Source organism: Protopterus annectens, chromosome 3.part0, assembly GCF_019279795.1.
Source record: "Protopterus annectens isolate FY-2018-M chromosome 3.part0, PAN1.0, whole genome shotgun sequence".
Taxonomy (NCBI): Eukaryota; Metazoa; Chordata; order Ceratodontiformes; family Protopteridae; genus Protopterus; species Protopterus annectens.
In genome coordinates this window covers 1,908,830,422-1,908,854,226 of record NC_056731.1, presented here as the reverse complement: position 1 = coordinate 1,908,854,226, position 23,805 = coordinate 1,908,830,422, and the positions used below count along the sequence as shown (strand labels likewise).

The window sequence follows — 23,805 nt, the reverse complement described above, 5'->3', positions numbered from 1 at the left end:
GGTTAATGTTTACTACAGTGTAAGAGATTATACCACAGGAAGATTGTGTACACTTTTTTTTTTTTTGTACATTTGGCATACACATTTTACTTTTACAAAAGAAGTAAATCTCGGCTAACCTACAACTCAACTTCTGCTATTTCACCTTAGAAATTTCTGCTATATAAACACTTGAATTTTTGTATTACTTCTAAAAACACTATACACCAAAGTATGCACCAACTCTCTCAAAAATTACTTCATAACAAGCAGGAGCACCCTGAATCTTAGATTTCAAATGGTCACACTACCCTTCTAGTCTCTCTTATCATAAAAAAGATAACCTGTTAGACTTCAGGGTTTCCCTTGAAATACCTGAACTTTCCTACATTCTAACTTCTATCTTATTTTATTATATAGCATAATTAAGCTCCTTCATACTCAAAAAGTACAGTTGTGTACACTTACCATAAATGTGGATGTTTGAGTGTATTCACTGTTACAGTCATTACATTTGGGTTATCTGCTTGCAGGTAGCCCTCAGTCGGCCTGATTATTAAAGTCTTGGGTCCTGCGTCAGTTGCTGTCTCATCTTCCATGACATGTCAGGTAGTCAGGGGTATAAAGCATGCAGTCAATGCCATTACATCAGTTTTTCTTGCCCCAGATGTCAGGTGCCCCCACAATGGGGAGCAATTATATACAAGGTTACACCTCGAACAAAAAGCAAATATACCAGAAAGCTTTAAGTGTAGTAAACAAGAAGAACGGTATAGTCAATAGAAGTCAGGGGGCTGGAAGAAAGGTAACCAGGACTGCAACAGTGAATACACTCGAACATCCACATTTATGGTAAGTCTACACAACTGTACTATGTTCTTCGCGCTTCACTGTTGCAGTCATTACATTTGCGTGGATTCCCAAAGCTAAGGAAGGGAGGAGGCAATTACAGAGCATTAGGACCAGCTATTAGGCCCTGTAAGACTGCAGTGGCAAAACCAGCTCTGGATTTCGAAAAAAATTGGCAAGTGGTAATGCTTGGTGAAGGTATGCACAGAACTCCAGGTAGCAGCTTCTAGGATGTCCCTGGTAGGAACACCTCTGAGAAAGGATGTAGAAATAGATGCAGCCCTGGTGGAATGGGGTCTTATCCCCCGTGGGGTAGGTTTTCCATGGTGCTTATAGCAAAAATGAATGCAATGGCCTATCTACTTGGAAATGGTTTGCTTTGAAATGGCCTTCCCCACTGCCCCTGCAGCACATGCAACCAGTAGCTGTTCAGATTTCCTGAGAGGCTTAGTCCTGGTCCAAGTAAAATCTAAGTCGTCTTTGCATGTCCAAGGAGTGCAGTATTTATTGCCCTTTGTTCTCTGGATTAGAAAAGAAGGTTGGCAAATGAATGGACTGATTAAGGGCCACACTGGATACCACCCTTCGGCATAAAGGAAGGACTGGTCCTGAGGACACCCTGTCTGCATGAAAGATGATGAAAGGCTCCACTGCCATGACAGCTGTAATTCAGACACCATTCTTGCTGAAGTGATGGCTAGAATGAAGGCTGTTTTCCAAGAAAGGAATTTCAACTCTGCAGTTGCAGCTGGCTCAAAGGGAGGTAGAGTGAGCTTTTCCAATACAAAGTTAAGGTCCCAGGCTGGAGTAGGGGCTCTCCTGTGTGGTCAAGTTTTTGGCCCCTCTGAGGAATTGCTTCAGCAGTGGATGAGAAAAGACGGGTGGCTCCGTATTATAATGTGCTGAAATGGCCAAGGCATGAATTTTAATAGAAGAGAAGGAAAGGCCCTTGTAAAGCTTCTCAGTTAAGTAGTGAAGACTATGCGGTAAATTGGGCACGGTTGTGCCAATCCCCTCAGTTTGGCTCCCGGAACAGAATCTTTTCCACTTTTCAGCATAGGACTTTCTAGTACTAGGCCTCCTTGCCTCCAGAATGACATCCAGCATTTGCTTACTGAGTGATGGTAATGGAGAGCTCAGGTAATTAGCCAGGCTGCAAGGTTCAAGGTTTGAAGCTGGTGGTGCAGAATCTAGCCCTCCTGCTGGGACAGCAGGGAAGGGGTCTGAGGCAAGTGCCAAGGTTCCAGCAGTGACACACTGCACAAGAGGGGGTGTTGTCAGTCTTGGCGTGGCCAGTCTGGTGCAATGAGTATTGTCCTTGGTTTGATCTTTAGTAGAACTTTGGAGGGGAGAGGCAGAGGGGGAAAGGCATAAACTGATACGTTTTTCAAGGTGAAGGATAGGGCATCCACTTTCCAAGCTTGTCTGTGGGGAGTCCTTGTGCAGAATTTGTCCAATTGGTAGTTCTGAGGGGAGGCAAACAGGTGTATCTCTGGGCTTCCCCATTTGTTTCTCAAAATGTTGAATATCTTTGGTTCCAGTTTCCACTCATGTGAGTCCATGAGATTTTTTTAGGTTGTCTGCCAGTGTGTTTAGCTTGCCTGAGAGGAACTGAGCTTGTAGATGCACTTGGTAGCTCAAGGCTGTGTTTCACAGAGCCATGGCTAGTCTGCAGAGAGGGTTATGAGTGGATTCTCCCTGCTTGTTTATGTACCATGTAACAGTGATGTTGTCCGTCTTTACCAATAATTGTCCTGGAAGAATGTGGTCCTTGAAGGCTGTCAGAGAATTCTGTACAGCTAACATTTCTTTTTGATTGATATGTAGGTGCATTTGACTGATTCCATTTGCCCTGAATGCACTGCCCTTCCAAGTGAGCCCTCAATCCATAGTCTGATGCGTCTGTGGTTAGGGTTTGGGTGGCAGGAGGTAGAGTGAATAGCAGTCCCTTGTTGAGGTGGCAGGCTTCTGCCCACCAAAGAAACTCTGTCTTTATACAAGGAATGATTGGAATCATTGATTCTAGGTCCTGAGAATGTTGACACCATAGGCTTTTTAGAAACCATTGTAGTTTCCTCATATGCAGTCTTGCATATGGAATTAAGTAGAATGCAAGAGGCCATGAACCCCAGGGCTTGCAGTATTTTCCTTGCAGATAGCTGGGTCTTTGTGGCCAGTAGTTTGAAGTAGGTAACTTGTTTCGCTGGCGTGAGGTAGGCCATCTGGGAAGTTGTATTCAAGCTTGCACCCAGGAATACAATTTGTTAGCAGGGTACTAGGTGTGATTTCTTTCCGTTTCTAGTGTACCCCCAATGAGGTTAGTAGTTTCTTTACAAATGCCAGCTGATTTAATAGTATGTCCTGGCTTTCTGCCTGAATTAGACAATCGTTCAGGTATGGGTATATTTGAATATTTCTTTGCCTGCAGAATGCAATGACTGGAGCTAGGCAATTTGTGAATACCCTGGGTGCAGTAGATAAGCCAAAGGGCAGTGCAGAGAACCGATAGTGCATGTAGCCTGCTCTGAATCATAGGTATTTTCTGCAAGATACCCTTATTGGGATGTGCAGGTAAGCTTCCTTTAAATCCAATGTTGCCAACCAGGCATTTTTGCCTAGCATGGGAAGCTGCTGATGAAGAGTTAGCATTTTGAAGTGGGATTACCAAATAGGTGTTTAGGATAGACAGGTCCAGGATAGGATGCCAGGAATTGTCTTTTCTGGGTACCAGGAAAAGTTTTGAGTAAAAACCTTGCCCCTATTCTTCTTATGGGACAGGCTGAATAGCCCTGAAACTTAGAAGAAAGAAAACAAGCTTTTGAGTCTCTGCCCACTGATTTGGGGGTAGGTCTGGCTAACCGTTTGGGGTTGGAAAGGAGTGGAAGTGGAATCTGTATCCTTGGGAAACTATATTTAAAACCCATTTGTCTTGGGTAATGAGCTCCCAGTTTTTTTGCATGCGGGGCGATCTTTCCCCCTAAAGGAACAGTCAGTTGAGCAGGGCTTGGAAGGTTTAAGGTTAAGTCATTGTGACAGTTTACCGTGGGGGGTGTCTTACTACTTCCAGCTTTGGAAGTTGGAGCCCCCCACTGCTTAGGCCTGGGAGTACCTTGAGAGTGAAGCCTGGGTGGTCTACTGGTCCTGGATTTGGACTGAGAAGGCCTGGAAGAGACAGGAAAGGACCAATTCTTAGATAACCAGTGCCTACTAAATCTGGGAGGCTGTACTTGCAGGAAATCTTTAACAGTTTGCATATATTTAGCTTCTTCCTCCATCGTTTTATGTACTACTTCTGCTTTGTTGCCAAACAGGCGGTCTTGGTTTAAGGGACCATCCAGTAATTTAGGTTTAACATGATCTGGCAAAGTTTGCCCCTTAAGCCAAGTATGCCTTCTAAGTACAGACCCAGTGACAGCAGCCCTGCAAGATGCCTCTAATGAATTAAAACCACATTGCAAAGTATGTTTACCAACTTGTTCAGCACAATGCATTAAATCCTGTAATTCTTTATTTTCAGTACAGTCAGGAATCAACATAATTTTCTGTTTAAGTAAGCCAATAATATGCTGCTGATGCTTTAACATATGAAACTGACAGTTTAAGGCCCTAATGGCCAAAGAAACAGAAGTGTATAACTTCTTACCCCATCTGTCCAGGGCCCTGGCATCTCTATCAGAAGGGGCATGTTTTTTGGCAGTAGTAGCCTTAATGCGTTTGGGTCCCTGAAAAATGGTCTCTGGATCTGCAGTAGAATTCTTAAAGAGGAACTTGTGAGAGTCAGGTACTCTAATACCTGTCAAGTTTCCTGGGAGCTGGAGGTAAAGTGCCTGGGGCCAAGCTAGATTCCAAGAAGGCATCATCTACAATCTCCACTGCAGGAGGGATAGCTAAAGGCCTGTGTTGAGGTAGGAGTAAGAATTCCCTAAGCCTCTTTTTGGAGTCAGAGTAATCCTGGCTTTCCCAGCAGAAATGCTCCCTAAGAGTATGCAAAGTTTCACTAAAAGAGAAATCTTCTGGAGGGGAAACAGAGGGAATGGAGTCCTCTGCATCAGAATGCTCATAGGTAGATACGGGCAAATCCTGGTCATCAGAAGAAACAGAAATTTCAGAATCCTGATCAGAAGAATCAGAAGGAAAATCAGTTCTAGGTCTCTTAGAGGGAGAAGGGTGGCTTCCCCTGATTAGAGTAATAAGGTCTTCAGCCAGTCTTATTTGTTTTTTAGGCATAGGGGCCTGACCATGCGGTCTGGGCGTCAGTTTTCTAGGCGTGGATTGAGTTTTAGGCCTTGAAGAAGAAGATGGCGTCGGTTTAATACGCAAGTCAGTAGGCCTGAATACACCCTCAGAAGCTGGTGCCTGCACAGCAACTCTGGACCCATTCAAGGTAGAGACATCCGCAGGTTCCATAGACCAAGCATCTCGTGGCATACTGGACTCTGAATGGGTCTCAGTAGAGGCCTGCGAATCTGAAGTAGCGGGCATCTGGGGCTGCAAAAGCGCGTCACTGAGTACCGGTAAACTGGCAACTAGCTTAACGGAAGCGTCGGCAGCTTTGGACCTATGCGGTCTGTCTCTGTCTTTATCTTTACATTTTTTCGGAATGTCTGGTGGCTTACCGAAGCCATTTCTGGATAACTGAACTGAGTACAAAAATAGTTAGATGTGAAAATGAACAGACGATGAATAGTTAGAGGATTGAATAAGGCACAAAACCGACAGCAAGAGACATCGTGGTCTGGGCCTAGGCAAGGAATGCAGTACGAATGAAAATCTTTATGAGGTATTTGATTTCCACAAGTAATACAATTGTTAACTTTCACTGACAGCGGTTTAGAGCAAGAAAAATGATCCCCAACAGGGTACTTAGCTTTGTTGAAGACTTCGGATCTGAAACTCAAAAATGAAAATTTCAGGAGTCGGCCGACTGGCACTTGCGAACTGCTTCGCTTCGGACACCACACGGCAAGAGAGACTGATGTAATGGCATCGGCTGCATGCTTTATACCCCTGACTACCTGACGTCATGGAAGATGAGACAGCAACCGATGCAGGACCCAAGACTTTGATAAGCAGGCCGACTGACAGCTACCTGCAAGCAGATAACCCAAATGTAATGACTGCAACAGTGAAACACGAAGATAATCATATAGTTTCTCGCAGTCACAGTAGAAATAGTGCTGGCATGTTTATATCCCAGAACAGGTGGAGTACTCACATCTGCATGTAACACTCCATAAGGACTAAATTTGTTCATTGGATAAGAACATTTTGCCTCTACTGATATTCCCATTTTACCTGCAGCATCATATGCCCCTTCCGCCTCTTACTTTCTTTTGCACATTGTCTGCTTAAGGTCATCTAAGATTGAGGGTGCTTCTGCACATTATGAAGTAATTTTTGACAGAGTTAGTGCACACTTTGCAATAGTACAGGACTTGAGTTGCAGGTTAGCAGAGACTGACTGACCTTTGTAATAGGCTCAAGTAAAGTCATCATATCCAGATGTAAGGATGCTATAATTCCATTATACTCAGGCCTCATCAGACCAATAACCAAGTACAATGTTCCCTTTTGTATGTACCTCACCAAACACCTGCAACAACTGGAGAGGCCACAGAGGTTTCTCATCAAGAAATTACAGGGTATACAAAGCAAGTCTTATGGGAAAAGACTTAAAACCCTGCCACTGTATTCGGTCTCCTACACGTTGCTAAGGAGTGACCTGTGCCTAGCTTGCATGGCAGTCTCTGACCCAGCCTTAATGGAAATGCTACACATTCGTAAAATCAAACTGCAAGAGGGTCACTCATTCCAGGAATCTTAAGTGAGCCTCTGACATAAACAGGTCATGCTGGAGAGAGAGATACATCTCCCTGAGACTGCCACTTCTCTGGAACAAGCTTCCAATTCATGTGAAACAGAGCTCCTCCCTAACCCCCTTCAAACACAACTTAGATGAATGGATGGGTGACTACAAATTCACTCCTGGGGTGGTGCCCATGTCCTTCCTGGACACAGGAAGATGGTATTAACTACCATATACACTTACTTCTGCGAAGTTCACTCACCTTACCACCGACAACTGGGGCAACTCAGGATAAATACACCTAGTCCTGTAAGGGCTCGAGGGCAGTTAGTCTTTTAACTTCCTATGAACCTATGCAATGCATCCACTTTTGCCCTTTTTATTCAGTAGTACTCCACACCTCTCATACCACTTTATGTTCTTTATAGGCTTTGCTATTGCCAAGATTAAATTAGCATGCCTCTTAAATGAATCGTTGTGACTTTGCTTATAACTATTCTTGCAAATGTTTTGATACTCTAATTCTAATAACCTTTTATTTGAACTCAGCTCCACATCAGTGACCTAAAATGATATACAATTCTTTTCTTTGTAATTTCAGTTTCTCTACAGAGTCAACACTGCTTAGCTCAAGAAATGAGACCAAAATTTTAACTAAAAAAAACTTGACAGCAGCAAAGAATTTAGAAATATGCTGTTAACAGAAAAAGTCAGCTTGCAACAGTTTAAAATACTGTACCTTAACCATGGAAAACATTTTGCTACATAATGCAAATCAGAAGTAGCTTATTATGCTACTTGGAAATAAGAAACAAAGCAGGACAAGAACACTCACAAAAACAGCAAGTCTTCATAGAGTTTTTACTGTACAGTAAAACATTTACACACAAGCCATATACAAAACATATACACATGAACCTATGAAATAATTATAACAAAAAATAAGTGTATAAAAGCATAAGAAAGAAATGTATTTACACCTTTCTTAAAGAGGAAGAGGGGAATTTAGCTTTACTGTTTCAGTCATCAGTCAAAGAGCTACTGCTATACGTTAATTATTCATACATGCAACTTTGTTTTCTTTTACGGCTGGTTGCTTAACAGTACAGCAAAATATCTAGGTACATTCCCATCTAGTACTACCGTACACAAGGAAAGCTTCCTGAAGTAACTACCACACTAAAACCTCTTCTACTAGTGGACTGTGCCATCAAACTCGTACTGTTCTGAGAAGGTGTGGAAAAAAATGTGCTGTGGAAAATAATTTCTGAAATATATTGCCGATGTGACAACTGCTCTACTAGAATAAGCTCTTATTGTGCCTTGAAATGACTGATTACTGACGGGTTCCTTAGACGGAAAACCACTCCTACAGGAAGATGGTCAAATCTGGTCTGAAATCAACTGCATCCTTTTTTCAGTCAAAGATGAGTGCAGACAGGTCAACTCCATACCCCCACTCCCACCCCAACATCTCCCTTAAGGCTAAAGCTCCTCAACATTCCAATGTACCTTCTCATACAGTCCTTTATTTCAAGCTCCCTTATAGTTGCTTTACAGCAGCCTTTGGTGTGTGGCCAACCAAAGATCTTTTAAAGCCTTGCTTACATTGATTTGGACCTCTAGTCACTAGGGATAATGGAAAGTTTTTTAGACATTTCTAGGAAGACTAATTGCCTCGACACAGGAAACTTACAACATATTTTTGTCATCACCTGCCCATATAAAAACAGATTTTGGTTCGAGTGGTCCTAAAGGCTGGTCAGTATCTGCAACACCAAAAAAAGGTTGGATCCAACTTTGAAATTCCAACAGATGTGCTTTTATTCTTTTTTTTTTTTGAAAATGATGACAATCTCATCTCAGAAAAGTACAGTTGTGTACATTTACCATAAATGTAGATGTTAGAGTGTATTCACTGTTGCAGTCATTACATTTGAGTAATCTGCTGGCAGGTTGCCCTCAGTCAGCCTGAATAAAGTCTTGGGTCCTGCGTCGGTTGCTGTCTCTTCTTCCATGACGTCAGGTCATCAGGGGTATAAAACATGCAGCTGGCACCATTTTAATCAGTTTTTCTTGCCCCAGATGTCAGGTGCCCCCCAAATGGGGAGCTATATATATATATATATATATATATATATATATATATGCATGTAATTTAGAACACAAAAAATATACCTCCAGCTAAAAGCAAATACACCAAAAAGGCTTTTGAGCATAGTAAAAGAAAGAAGAGGTATAATAAGAGAGAAAAAGGGGGCTGGCGGGTGGTTAACCCGGACTGCAACAGTGAATACACTCGAACATCTACATTTATGGTAAGTGTACACAACTGTGCTATGTTCTTCGTGTTTCACTGTTGCAGTCATTACATTTGGGTAGACTCCTAAAGCTTTGGTTGGGAGGATGGAATCATACAGCATTAGGAGCAGTTATAAGGCCCTGCAGGACAGCAGTGGCAAAGCCCGCTCTAGATTTAGAAGAGAGAGGTAAATGGTAATGTTTGGTGAGTGTATGAACTGAGCTCCAAGTAGCAGCTTCGAGAATGTCTCTGGTAGGAACTCCTCTGAGAAAAGCTGCAGAAGTAGATGCAGCCCTGGTGGAATGGGATCTGATCCCCTTGGGGACAGGTTTACCATGGTGCATGTAGCAGAAACTAATACAATGGCTTATCCATTTTGAAATAGTCTGCTTTGAAATAGCCTTTCCCTCTGCCCCTGCAGCAAATGGCACCAGTAATTGCTCAGATTTTCTCAGAGATTTTGTCCTGTTTAAGTAGAATCTTAGTTGTCTGTGTACATCCAATGAATGCAGAATTCGCTCCCCCATGTTCTGTGGATTTGGGAAGAAAGTTGGCAGATGAATGGTCTGATTAAGAGCCACACTGGACACCACCTTAGGCATAAAGGATGGACTGGTCCTGAGGGCCACCCTGTCCGGATAAAAGATCATGAAAGGCTCCACTGCCATGAGGGCCTGTAGTTCTGAAATCCTTCTATCTGAAGTGACTGCTAAAAGAAAAGCTGTCTTCCAAGAGAAAAAATTTATGTCTGCAGTAGCAGCTGGTTCAAAAGGAGGTAGGGTGAGTTTTTCCAGCACAAAGTTGAGGTCTCATGCAGGAGTTGGTGCTCTCCTGTGAGGTCTCAAATTTGTGGCCCCTCTGAGGTACTGCTTTAGCAGGGGATGAGAAAAGAGAGGAGGCTCTGTGTTGTAATGAACTGAAATGGCAGAGGCATGGATTTTTATAGAAGAAAAAGATAGGCCCTTATGAAGCATCTCAGTTAAATATTGCAGAATCTGAGGAATATTGGGCATTGCTGAATTTATTCCTTGTGCTTGGTTCCAGGCACATAATCTTTTCCATTTATCAGCATAAGATTTTCTAGTACTAGGCCTTCGTGCCTCCAAAATGACATCCATCACAGGTTTACTGAGAGATGTGACTGGTGAAATTAGTTGATTAGCCATGCTGCAAGATTCAGAGTTTGGAGCTGAGTGTGCAGCATTTGACAGTTCTGCTGAGACAGTAGACAAGGTGTCTGAGGCAGGTACCACGGAGGATGGTGTGACATATTGTGTAGGAGTGGGCATCAGTGTTGGCAAGGCCAGTCTGGAGCAATCAGAATAATTTTCGGTTTTTCCTGTCTGACTTTTAGTAAAACCTTGGAAAGCAGAGGCAGACGGGGAAAGGCATAAACTGATAGTTTTTTCCAGCTGAAGGATAGAGCATCCACTTTCCAAGCTTCTTTGTGATGAATTCTTATGCAGAATTTGTCCAACTGATAGTTTTGGGTAGAGGTAAAAAGATCTATGTCTGGGCTCCCCCATTTTCGTGTCAACATGCTGAAGATTCGTGATTCCAGTTTCCATTCGTGTAAGTCCATAAGATTTCTGCTTAGTTCGTCTGCCAGAGTATTTTGCTTTCCTGGCAGGAATTGAGCTTGTAGATGTATTTGGTAAGTCAAGGCTGTGTTCCACAAGGCCACGTCTAGTCTGCAAAGGGGGTAGGAGTGGGTACCCCCCTGCTTGTTTATGTACCACATAACTGTGGTGTTGTCCGTCTTTATCATTAGTTGTCCTGGATGAAGAACGTCCTTGAAGACTGTCAAAGCATTTGTACAGCTAGCACTTCTTTCTGGTTGATATGTAGGTGCATTTGATTTCAGCTCCATTTGCCTTAAATGCATCTTCCTGACAGATGGGCACCCCAAGCATAATCTGATGCGTCTGTAGTCAGGGTTTGGGTGGCAGGGGGTGGAATGAATGACGGTCCCTTGTTTTGGTGACAGGCCTCTGCCCACCATAGGAACTCCTGTTGCAGGCAAGGAATGACAGGAATCATTGTTTCCAGGCTGTGACAATGTTGACTCCATAAGTTTTTTAGGTACCATTGAAGTTTCCTCATATGCAGTCTTGCATATGGAATTAGTAGAATGCAGGAAGCCATGAACCCCAAGGCCTGCAGAATTTGCCTTGTAGATAGCTGGGTTTTTGTGGCCACTTTTTTGAAGTATGTCATCAACTGAATTTGTTTGTCTGGTGTGAGGTAAACCATCTGGGTAGTTGTATTCAAGCTTGCACCCAGGAATGTAATTATTTGAGAGGGTACCAGTTGTGATTTCTTTTTGTTTATGGTGTACCCTAGAGGCATGCTAGAAGCCTTTTTACAAACACCAGATGCTGTAGACGAGTGTCCTTGTTTTCTGCCTGAATTAGATAAGGGTAAATTTGAATATTTCCTTGTCTGCAAAATGCAATTACTGGTGCCAGGCACTTTGTGAAGACCCTGGGTGCAGTAGATAAGCCAAAGGGCAGTGTAGAGCACTGGTAATGCAAATAGCCTGCTTTGAAGCGGAGGTATCTTCCTCAAGATTCCCTGATTGGGATATGCAGGTAAGCCTCTTTTAAGTCTAAAGTTACCAACCAGGCATCCTTGCCCAGCATAGCCAGTAACTGTTGTAGAGTCAGCATCTTGGATTTTGGAATGTTCAGGAAAGTATTAAGAATGGATAAGTCCAGAATTGGACGCCATGATTTGTCTTTTCTGGGTACCAGGAAAAGTCTTGAATAAAAACCTTGTCCTTTTTCCTTTTCTGGTACTGGTTGAATAGCCCCCATATCCATGAGAGACATTACTTGTTTCTGGGCCTCTGCCCACTGATTTGGAGGCAGATCTGGCCATCAGTTTGGAATTGGCAATGTGTGGAAATGAAATCTGTATCCCTGGGATACTATATTTAAAACCCAGTTGTCCTGGGTAATTAGATGCCAATTTTGAGCATGAAGTGCTAGTTTTCCCCCCAAAGGGGCTGCCAAAAGATAAGTGCTTGGAAATGGCAGAGGAAAGTCATCGAGACTGTTTACTGTAGGGGGATGCCTTGCTACTTCCAGATTTGGAGGTGGAGGCACCCCATTGTTTTGTTCTGCAAGTTCCTTGTAACTAAAACCTGGAGCCTTTGGAGTGTCTGGGTTTGACCTGAGCGGCTCTGTTGGATACTGGAAAGGACCAATTCTTAATAGGCCAGTGCCTATTAAACCTGGGTGGCTGCACTTGCAGGAAATCTTTTACAGTTTGCATAAATTTAGCTTTATCTTCCATCTTTTTCAAAACTTCTTCTGCCTTATTACCAAAAAGACTGTCCTGTTGTAAAGGAGCATCCAACAATTTTGCTTTAACATGATCAGGCAGATTTTGCTCCTTGAGCCAAGCATGCCTTCTTATCACAGAGCCAGTTACAGCAGCCCTGCAAGAGGCCTCCAAGGAATCAAACCCACATTGCAAAGTACACACTGCAAAGTATGCTTACCAACTTGTTCAGCTGAATGCAATAAATCCTGTAACTCTATTTTCCACACAGTCAGAAATCAACATTATTTTCTGTTTCAGTAAGCCCATGACATGCTGTTGATATTTAAGCATATGAAATTGACAGTTTAAAGCCCTGATTGCCAGGGTTGCAGACATGTAAACCTTTTTACCCCATCTATCCAGTGCCCTGGAGTCTCTATCAGAAGGGGTAGGATTTTTTGCAGCAGAAGCCTTCACACCCTTGGGACCCTGAGAAATTGTTTCTGGGTCAGCAGTAGGGTTTTTAAAAAGAAACTTGTGGGAGTCAGGAACCCTGTAATATCTGTCCGGCTTACTAGGAGCCGGAGGCAGGGATTCAAGAACCATGCTGGATTCTGAGAAAATATCATCAACAATGTCTAAAACTGGAGGTATAGCCAAAGGCCTATGCTGAGGAAGAAGGAAATTCCTAAGCCTCTTTTTGGATTTTGAGAAATACTGACTCTCCCAATGAAAATGTTCCCTTAAGGTATGCAAAGTTTCTCCAAAAGAAAAATCCTCAGGGAGAGAAGCAGAAGGGATGGATTCTTCTGCACTAGAGATCTCATAAGGTGGAATAGAAAACTCCTGATCAGAAGCGGAATGAGAAGAAATGGAAACCTGATCTGAAGATTCATAATCAGTGCCTTGTCTAGGCCTCTTAGCAGGAGGGGGTTGGGAACCCCTGATCAAGGTAGTTAAATACTCAGCCATTTTGATCATTTGTTTTTTAGGCATAGGGGCCTGAACACGTGGCCCATGCATCATTTTTTTTAGACATAGAAGTTGGTTTTGGCCTTGTTTTTGATGATGGCGTCAGTTTAATATACAAATCTTTAGGCCTGAAAACACCCTCAGAAGCCAGTGCTTGCTCAGCGGCTCCGGACCCATCTAAGGGAGAGACATCCGCGGGTTCAATACTTGAAGTGTCTCGCGGCATACCGAACTCCGAATGGGTCTCGTAGAGGCCTGCGAATCAAAAGTAGCGGGCATCAGGGGCTGCGAAAGCACCTCACTGAGTACCGGGCGAACCGGTGACTGGCTTAGGAGAAGCTTCATCATCGGTTTTGGACCTCGACGGTCTGTCTCTGTCTTTTTCTTTGTGTTTTTTTGTGAATTCCGGTAGTCGGATTGCTAACAGACGACATTTCTGGATAGTTAAATCTTGAACCAAAATATTTAGAAGCAAAAATATACCGAATACAGTACAAATAAAAATCCTTATGAGATATTTGCTTCCCAAAAGTAATACAATTATTAACTTTTACTGACATCGGTAAGGAGCAAGAAAAAGTTTCCCCAAGGGGTACTTAGTTTTAGTTTGAAGACTTCGGTTCTGAAACTCAAAAAAAAAAATTTCAGGAGTCGGCCGACCGGCACTTGCTTCGGGCACTGCACGGCAAGAAAGACCGATTAAAATGGCGTTGGCTGCATGTTTTATACCCCTGACGCCATGGAAGAAGAGACAGCAACCGACGCAGGACCCAAAACTTTTTTATTCAGGCCGACTGAGGGCAACCTGTCAGCAGATTACAAATGTAATGACTGCAACAGTGAAACACGAAGATCATCTGACTACTGAATGAAATAAAATATATTCTCGGAAGATGCTATCTATCCAGCTTAAGAACTAACCTTCATTCAACTATGCGCCACTACAACCAGAACGAGCCTAATTTAGCAAGCAAAAGGTACAACACAGAAAGCAAAAATGGATGTGATTTGAGGGCAGAACTCACACACACATTTAGGGATGATCTAGCACTGCCAATCAATCTGCCAGCATATCTTTACAATGCTAAATGACACTAAAGCTCCAGCTGGAAACTCATACAATCACAGAAAGAACAGCAAATCACGGAAAAAGCACAGAGTGAAAACTGAACAAGGAATTTAAGTACTGTGACATAGCAATGTTAATTACTGCGTCCCTGTGGCACCCATTTTGTGACTCATGGACAACATATAATTTTGCCAGCATGCTTGAGTAAACAAAATTCTGTCAGATGCATTTCTTCAATAAATGCAGTGCCTGGGGAGTGAAGAATAAAATAATCCAAGTGCCAAATATATAGTTATAAGCTGTGAAACTAATGCAAGTTGACAGGAAAGGCAACATCTGGAACTTGTACAGGCATTTTGTTGTCATGTGGAGCTTTCCTACCCAGATCTCTGCTAAAAACAGGTACTCATTGCCCAGTGGGACTACCTCAGTCAACAAATGTAAAATAAAACATTTTTAGCTCTTGCTTCTTTAGCTGATAACTGCTTAAAAAAGAATGCTGTGCACACTTCAGAACAGAAGTTGCAAATTACTGCAGTTTGATGATTCGTTTTTAAAGGAACTGCATCATTCCACAGGCAAAAGCACTTACCATTCAACCAGTTCTCCAAACAGCACATAAAGATGAGACATCAAAAAATATACCTTCACAATACACTACTTAGTCTGAATCCCCTGGATAATAAATCAGCATCCCCTACAGAGTGTTTGGGCATTGTTCTACTTTGTTGAAATACTGGTCTACTTTTCATGGACTGCATCATTATTACAGAGCAGAATCCAAGGCAGTGATACAAGAAACTGGCACCTCTAATTACTGTTTATCAATTTCAGCTCTGTTGCTTTACATCATATAAAAAGTGAGGCCAAGTTAAAAACTTTGTACTTACCCAGATGGTAAAGGCTCTGTATTGATGCTGCTGGGCTGCTGTCTTATGGGCTCTGATGGTGCATCGGTAGCATTCTGTCTTAGATTTACTGCTTCCGCTGCAGTACCTATACCAGAACAAGCAGGGTCTGTGGCTGCTGCAGTAGTGGAGGTGCTGGGAGCAGCAAGTGTGGAATTGTTTGTTGCAACTATGGGGTTTTCTGAAGAACAGGAAGCTGCTACAGTAGGTAAAGCAACTGAAACTGTATTAGTGCAAACATTAGGCAATGTGGCTGGTGATTCTGTAGATGTTGCACTTGTACAAGCAGCAAATGATACTACTGGAGATGCGGATGATGAAGACACTTCTCCATTAACTGAAAAGAGAGAGAATTCAACTGATTTTCATAATAGCTTATTTAAAACAAACAAAAGTGTGTGTGTCATTTAAAGATGAATTAAAACAAACAGCACTTTGGAAACAGCGTCTATAACTTACTACTAATCAAAGCAAGTCTAATAACTTGGCTACTCAGCATTTTCAAAATGTCTCTCTCAAACCACTGTCTGTTCTTGGCTATTTTTGTTATTTGCGTATAAATTCCATTACCTCCAAAGTGGTTTAACATTTTTTATGAAGTATTCTGGGCATGGCTGTTTGCAAGAATTACCTACAAAATGCCTTTAGAAAGGGCTCATAACCTGGAAAGCAGCTGCACCTTGTGTTTTAGTCAGTCACCTTTATGGCTCAACATAAAAAAAATGAGTACAAAGATTTTTTAAAAAACATGCTTGCTCATCACAAACGCATAATACACTTTTGTTTAAAAAAAAAATCATGCTTTTAATCCAAATGTAACTGAACACTACACTTTTGTTTTCAAATTACTATTTTGTAAATGCTGCAGTTTGCAAATTTCAAAAGGGTATTCTGACCTGACTGTAGTCCTAACTTCAAAGGAAAAAAAATGGATAGTCAGCCTTAATTACCTACTGCACAACCTAAGAGCAATTGGGCAATACAGACAACAGAATCTCAAACATGTTTATGCATGTCTGAGCAAATGAAATGCATGCATTTTACAACATTAAACATGGTAATCACTTTCTGAAACAAAATTATTATTTTTGGCTCCCATTTCATAAGAACACTCTAACAAGTTTCAGAAAAATACTAAGCTCGTCAGCCTGAAAAAACACAAAATGTACACTGGTGGTATTTTTGCAATAAAGGAGAATAGTTAAATCATCTGAAATACTAAGTGGATCATAATTGAGCTACATAATGCACTTGGTGATTCCAAGTATAAAGGCACATGTAAAACGTCATCACTATACAATGTGTTTTACAGCATGCAAGGGGACAGTCATGACTCCAGTCCAGTAATAAAAGCTTTTCTAGTCAGAAGAAATATATATATCAGTTGACTACTACTTAAGCCATGATGAAATAGTTAAGATACATTTTAAACTGTTAATATATTCTGAACATGGAGAAGAACTAGTGTGCAACATCCTAAAAAAAACCAAATCAACAGAATATCCGACTGGGAGAATGAAGGCATATGAGCCCCTGCATATTGTACGCATATACAAAGGGCCATATTATAGTGCCCATTCAAGATTACATTATGAAACTGTCAGGCAGTAACAGAGTATTCAGGTACAAATCACCTTAGGCATAAATGTTGGGTTTGCCCTCAGAGAGAGAGAGAATAGCCCCCATTATCCATGAGGGACGTAACTTCTTTCTGAGCCTCTGCCCATTGATTTTTGTGGCAGATCTGTCCAACCGTATGGAATTGACAACGTATGGAAATGAAATCTGTACCCTTGGGATACTATGTTTAATACCCACTTGTCCTGGGTAATTAACTGCCAATTTTGAGCATGAAGTGCTAATTTTCCCCCCAGGGGGCTGCCAAAAGATAAGTGCTTGGTGAAGGTAGAGGGAAGTCATTGAGACTGCTTACTGTAGGGTTGTGCTTTGTTTCCTCCAGATTTGGAGGTGGAGGCACCCCATTGCTTTGACCTGTAAGAACCCTGTGATTGGTACCTAGAGCCACTTGAGCACCTGGATTTGCCTTGAGAGGCTCTGTTGGACACAGGAAAGGACCAATTTTTAGTAGGCCAATGCCTACTGAACCTGGGTGGCTGCACTTGTAAGAAATCTTTTACAGTTTGCATAGATTTAGCTTTGTCTTCCATTTTCTTTAAAACCTCTTCTGCCTTATTACCAGAGTATCATGCTGTAAAGGGGCATCCAGCAATTTAGCTTTAATATGATCAAGCAGATTGAGCCAGGCATGCCTTCTAATCACAGATCCAGTAACTGCGGCCCTGCAAGAGGCCTCCAAGGAAATCAAAACCACATTGCAAAGTATGCTTTCCAACCTGTTCTGCTGCATGCAATAATTCCTGTAATTCTTTATTTTCCACACAATCAGAAATCAACATCATTTTCTGTTTCAATAAGCCCATAACATGCTGTTGATATTTAAGCATATGAAACTGGCAGTTTAAGGCCTAATTGCCAAGGATGCAGACGTATAAACCTTCTTTCCCCATCTGTCCAGTGCCCTGTAATCTCTATCAGAGGGGGTAGGAGTTTTGGCTGTAGAGGCCTTTACACCTTTGGGACCCTGTGAGATAGTCTCAGGATCAGCAGCAGGATTTTTGAATAGAAATTTGTGGGAGTCAGGAACCCTGTAATATTTGTCTGGCTTACTAGGAGCCGGAGGTAGGCAATCAGGAGCCATGCTTGATTCCGAAAACACATCAACAATGTCTAATACAGGAGGTATAGCCAAAGGCCTATGCTGAGGAAGAAGGAAATCCCTAAGCCTCTTTTTTGATTCAGAGAAATCCTGACTCTCCCAATGAAAATGTTCCCTTAAAGCATGCAAGGTTTCTCCAAAAGAATAATTCTCAGGAGGAGATGCAGATGGGATGGATTCTTCTGCATCTGAATGCTCATAGGGTGGAACAGAAAATTCCTGATCAGAAGAAATGGAAACCTGATCTGAAGATTCATAATCAGTGTCTTGCCTAGGCCTCTTAGCAGGGTGAGGGAGGGTTGGGAACCCCTGATCAAGGTAATTAAGTCCTCAGCCATTTTTATCATCTATTTTTTAGGCATAAGGGCATGAGCAAGTGGCTCATGCGTTGGTTTTTTAGACTTAGATGTTTTTGATCTTGTTTTTGAAGCTGGTTTTGGTTTTATATAAAAATGTTGAGGCCTGAAAACATCCTCAGAAGCCGGTGCCTGCTCAGCGGCTCCGGACCCATCCAAGGGAGAGGCATCCGCGGGTTCAATACTCTGAGAATCTCACGGCATACCGGACTCCACATGGGTCTCAGTAGAGGCCTGCGACTCAAAAGTAGCAGGTATCAGGGGTTGCGAAAGCACCTCACTGAGTACCGGCGAACCAGCGACTGGCTTAGGAGAAGCTTCGTCGTCGGTTTTGGACCTCAACGGTCCATCTCTGTCTTTTTCTTTGCGTTTTTTGTGAACTCCGGTAGTTGGATTGCTAACTGACGACATTTCAGGATAATTAAATCTGGATCAAAAATATTTTGAAGCAAAAATATACAGACACTTAATAGTGCATTGGTTAAATCTAGCACAAAACCGACAGCAAGGCATGCTATGATCTGGGCCTAGGCAAGGAATACAGTACAAATGAAAATCCTTACGAGATATTTGCTTCCCACAAGTAATGCAATTATTAACTTTTACTGACATCGGTAAGGAGCAAGAAAATGTTTCCCCAACGGGGTACTTGGCTTTAGTTGAAGACTTCGGTTCTGAAACTCGAATGCGAAAATTTCAGGAGTCGGCCGACCGGCACTTGCGAACTGCTTCTGCTTCGGGCACCACGCGGCAAGAAAGACTGAATAAAATGGCATTGGCTGCATGTTTTATACCCCTGATGACCTGACGTCATGGAAGAGGAGACAGCAACCGATGCAGGACCTAAGACTTTGTTATTCAGGCCGACTGAGGGCAACCTGCCAGCAGATTACCCAAATGTAATGACTGCAACAGTGAAACATGAAGAACATCTTCTAGTAAAACGACTCAGGCAACTAAGTAGAAAGGGCCGTCACCAAGATTAGGGAACCTATAACAGCAGTTCCTGTAGCAGTATTAGAAATATTTCGGAAATTCTATAAAAGTCTGTATAAAGCAGAGAAATATGGAAATTAAGAAAAGATACAAATGGAAATGTTTATGTAAGAATTAAATATGCCAAGGTTAAAGGTAGATGAGATTCCATTAACGGTAAGGACAAGAGGAGATGAGATAAAAATTGTCATGTATAACCAATCTACAGGAAAGTCCAAGAATAGATGGGTATTCCTGTGGAAGTTGGGAAGCTAGGAGGGAAAAATGATAAAGATCTGGAAGGTTTTGTTTAAAAATATTTTAAGAGGAAAAACATCTTGGAAGAAAGCAGTAGTAGCTGTAATACCTAAAGAAGATAAAGATCCTAAAGAAGATAAAGATCCATCAGAACCAGCTTCATAAAGCCCAGTTTCAATACTAAGCCATGATTATAAAGTTCTCATGATGTCTAGAATGTCTAAAACAATGGCAAAAGTATTGTTAAAATGGACAGACATGGGTCAATGTGGTTTTGTGGATGGAAGGCATACATTTGCCAACATTAACAGAACACTGATAATCCAGAGGGAAGCAGAATGTATGAAAATACTACTTTTATTGGTGGGTCTTGATGCAGAGAAAGCATTTGACAGAGTAGACTGGGACTTTATGAGTACGGCAATGGAAGCATTTACATTTCCTGAAAAAAAAATAAGGTTGATTAGGAAGATATGGATCAGAGGTGAAAATTAAAGTAGGTGGGGTCCTCTCTGAATTTTTGCTTGAGCAGAGGAACCAGACATGGGTGCCCTCTTTCCCCTTTGTTATTTGCATTATATTTAAAATCATTGGCAAAGAAACTAAAGGACTCTGAAATTCAATGATATAATTGATATAGTAATCAAGAAAAGCTGGCTCTATTTGCATATATTATTTTATGCTTGACAAAACTAAAAACAGACATTACAGTGTTATGGAACATTTTGAGACAGTTTCAAATCTTTTCAGGATAAAAAATTAATGAAGCTAAAACAAAGACAACAGTAATAAAGTATGTACCCACATATGAATTGGTTCAGCAATATCCATATTTATAGGGACATGTTAAAAATGATTTAGTAGTATGGATTAAAAATTATTCTGGTGTGGCAGCTCAGGATACGTGGGAAAAGACTAAACCAAAAGATAATAGAAAAACTGAAAAAATGGAAGCTTTGTTATATGGATATGGGTAGTAAGATACAAGCAGTTAAAATGTTTTTAGTCCCATCAGTCTTATCACACGTCAGGCATATTTTTATCAGCCAGAAGTGAATAGCAATTAAAAGAGCTGAAGATGGCAAGAGTCAAGTGGGATAATCTGATTCTTACAGTACAACAGGGCAGATTGGGATTCTGCAATTTGAAGGGGTATTTCAGAGCTATACAGTTAAGACTCCTATACATAACAAGCAGAAAACTATAGCTCAATGTCGAAAGAGATGATGATGAAACAGGAGGGAAACCCAAAAAACAAGGAGAGAGTGAGATTTTGGATGCAAACCTTTAAGGAAAATAATATTCATACAGAACGTATCTATAAAGTAGCAGAAAGTATCCTAAGAACTAAGCTAACATGGGAATGGAGAAAGGAGATTTTGCTGATGGGGATGACTGCAATTAGGGATACAGACAATATGCAAGTGGGGGCTGGAATTTATTGGAGAAAATTGGTAAAGGAACCAAGATATTGGGAGCAAATAACTACACATGGAAAGATGATAGAATGGGAAGACGACAAGAATTTATTTGGACTGCAGGTTAGAGACTGCTTTCCCTATCAAGGATCGATTATATGCAAACAGAAAAATAGGGGCATCCTAAATGAAAAACCAGCACTTGTAGAATTTTCTGTAGAATCTAAAACATAAGCTGCCATTAAAAAAAGGAATAATTAGTACAGCATATAAAATACTGCATGACAACTATAAGAACCAATCAGAGGAGGTTAGAAAGGACTGAACACAGACTGGATAAGCAATTCACAAAGAAACAATAGGAGGATATATGTATGTCTCCCAAATATGCAACAAAATATAGAAAATTTAGGATTTTTGCTTAGAAATGTTAAATAGATATTTTTATACTCCAAGTAGACTCCAGAGAACTTTTCTTCAGGTAGACAGCAAATGTTGGAGGTGCGACAGGGAAGAAAGAGGTACTTATGGAACATATTTTCTGGGAGAGGGGTGAGCTGGTGGACTTTAAGGATTCCCTGTGGGATGCACTCTAGGAGATGCTGGGTAGGCAGACTGGTGTGACGAGGAAGATGACTTTTCTAAGCTATGATACAGAATCGGAACTGCCTAGACATGGTAAGGCCTTGCTGTGTCTAATTATGGTGGCTGCCAAAAAAGCGATTACTAGAAAATGGAAGTCAAAATCTAAACCAACTATACTGGAAGTAGTGAATATAGTAACAGAGACAAAACAACTGGAACTGAGATCTTTAGAAAAGGGTAAGAGCAAACTACATAGAAATAATGAGAATTGTGAGAACAATGCATACAATGAGGTTTAAGAGAAGGCAGGATTTAAATGAGCTACGTAATGTTTGAAAATGACTGGGTAGATAAGTGATGTATAATGTTTGCAACTAGGATTGCATAGTGTGGTTTGTTTTCATTTATGCAAATGGATGATTGCCTATGTTGGAAGTCATAGTTTAGTAAAGATGTTTCTTGTTAAAAAAAAAAAAAGGAGGGGGGGCAGGAATTGAAAAATGTATATAATGTTGCTTGGGTTATATGAAATATGGCAATATATGTGAAATATGTTTGTAAACAAACAATACAGTTTGATTACTTTTGTATAAATGCAAGTTTGTCTATGTCACAAGTAATAATTTAATAAATGTGCTTAAAAAACAAGACTTGTGTGCTCTCCTGGAATCCCAGTCTGTGTAGGAAATCACTCACCCAAGTAAAAGATTCCTGATATTTTGGAAAACAATTTGAAAAGAAAAGTAACCTAAATAATGAGAAAAGTGAATAACTTGCATTCTGCAGTAGGCTATCAGTGGAGCTAGACACTTTGTAAATTACCTTGGAGTAGTGGATAGTCCAAAGGGTAATGCATATAAATGAATAGTATGCTCAAGACACTTAAAACCTTAATAAATATCTGAAATTTGAACCTATAGGAATATGATAAACATCTTTTAAATCTAAGATCACTTTGAATGAGAGGCAACACACTTTGAACAGATGATAATATAAACTCTAGGTACCAATAATAAATTCAGAAAGGAAAGATCTATAAATGTTCCCCAGGAATCTTCCTTCTCTGGTACCAGAAACATGCCTGAATAAAACTGTTCTAGCTGAGGAGGATGGAATGAGAGATGGGGAAATGGTAGGGAAAGAGTGATTTGACGGAGGAGGGAAAATCAATTGGAAGAGGTCTCACTCTAACCTGTATCTGTGATAATCATTTTCAGAACCTATATGTCTGAAACCATCTGCTCCTAAAGACAGAAATGCAGATTCACATTTTTGGGAAGGATTGTAAGTCAGCCAGGTTGGGCGGGAGGATGGTGGGATTTTAAAGAGAGTCATTCAGATTTGTTAGACAGTTGTTCGTTTTGGAAAGTACTTCCTTATGTCCTGGCACCTTCCTGTCATTGCTTCTTAAAATGTCTGCATGCCAGTAGCTTGCAAAGTCTGTTTATGTTGCTTTTTGTAGTAGCAAAAGGGGCAGAATTAGCATTAACTTCCTTGACAAACTTGCTGAAGGAAAGCTGAGAAATTCTCTGAATCAGCTTGACTCTCATCACACTTAAGGACCTCTGCAGCAGATTGTCTTAATGCTGCCTCTATACCAGAGACAGAATTAAAATTTTCAGCTTTAACAGCCTCTGGAAGTTTTGCAACCAAAAAAACCACTTCATAACAGTTCTAGTGGTAGAAGCCATGAAGTAGCATCAACAGAATTATAAGTGCATTTCAGAGTAAGTAGTCACTTGAGATACAGAAGCAATATGATTATGCAGTGCTGCCCCCCCCCCCCCCGATGAGTAAAGTTCCCCATGTTCTCAAAAGAGGCAATCATAAATTAACACGAGCTTGAAAACTGAGAATCCTATATGTAAGTGCTGCAGAAAAATACACTTTTCCTCCACCTCCTTCAAATGCTTTCCATTCCTTGCCAGAACAGGAGGGAGTGGCATTAACCAGATGTTTTAACTGCAGCTGGGTTCACCAGAGAGATTAATGCCAAGTCTGATTACGGTTAGAAAGTAAAACTTAAACAACTCAGGAACTTTTTATTGCTTTCTTGCAGACAGAAGGTTAGCTGTTAGAACAGGAGGAAATGGTGTAGGTTCAGGAAATTCTAGTTGCAGCACATCGTATTTTTTCACAGACAGAGGAATTTAATTTTGTTTCCACTGAAACAATGGCTTAATTCTGGAAATAGTTTCAAAAAAGGAGAAACCTTCAAAGGGACTGACAGAAGCCATACTGTCCTTAGAATGTGAATCAGAAACCTGAGGAGGAAAAAGGAAGTTGTCCCTTCACAATCATTTTAAGGTTCAAAATCTTGAACC

General features: G+C 41.2%; 1 protein-coding gene across 1 annotated transcript in view; it reads right to left on the bottom strand.

Moving 5' to 3' along the window:
• WWP1 (WW domain containing E3 ubiquitin protein ligase 1) overlaps nucleotides 1–23,805 on the bottom strand; it is a 2,386,594-nt gene that overhangs the window by 1,422,161 nt on the left and 940,628 nt on the right. Inside the window, exon 10 of the mRNA XM_044065992.1 lies at nucleotides 15,135–15,489. Within this exon, the coding sequence (XP_043921927.1) occupies nucleotides 15,135–15,489 (355 nt within the window). The remainder of the gene's footprint in view (nucleotides 1–15,134; nucleotides 15,490–23,805) is intronic.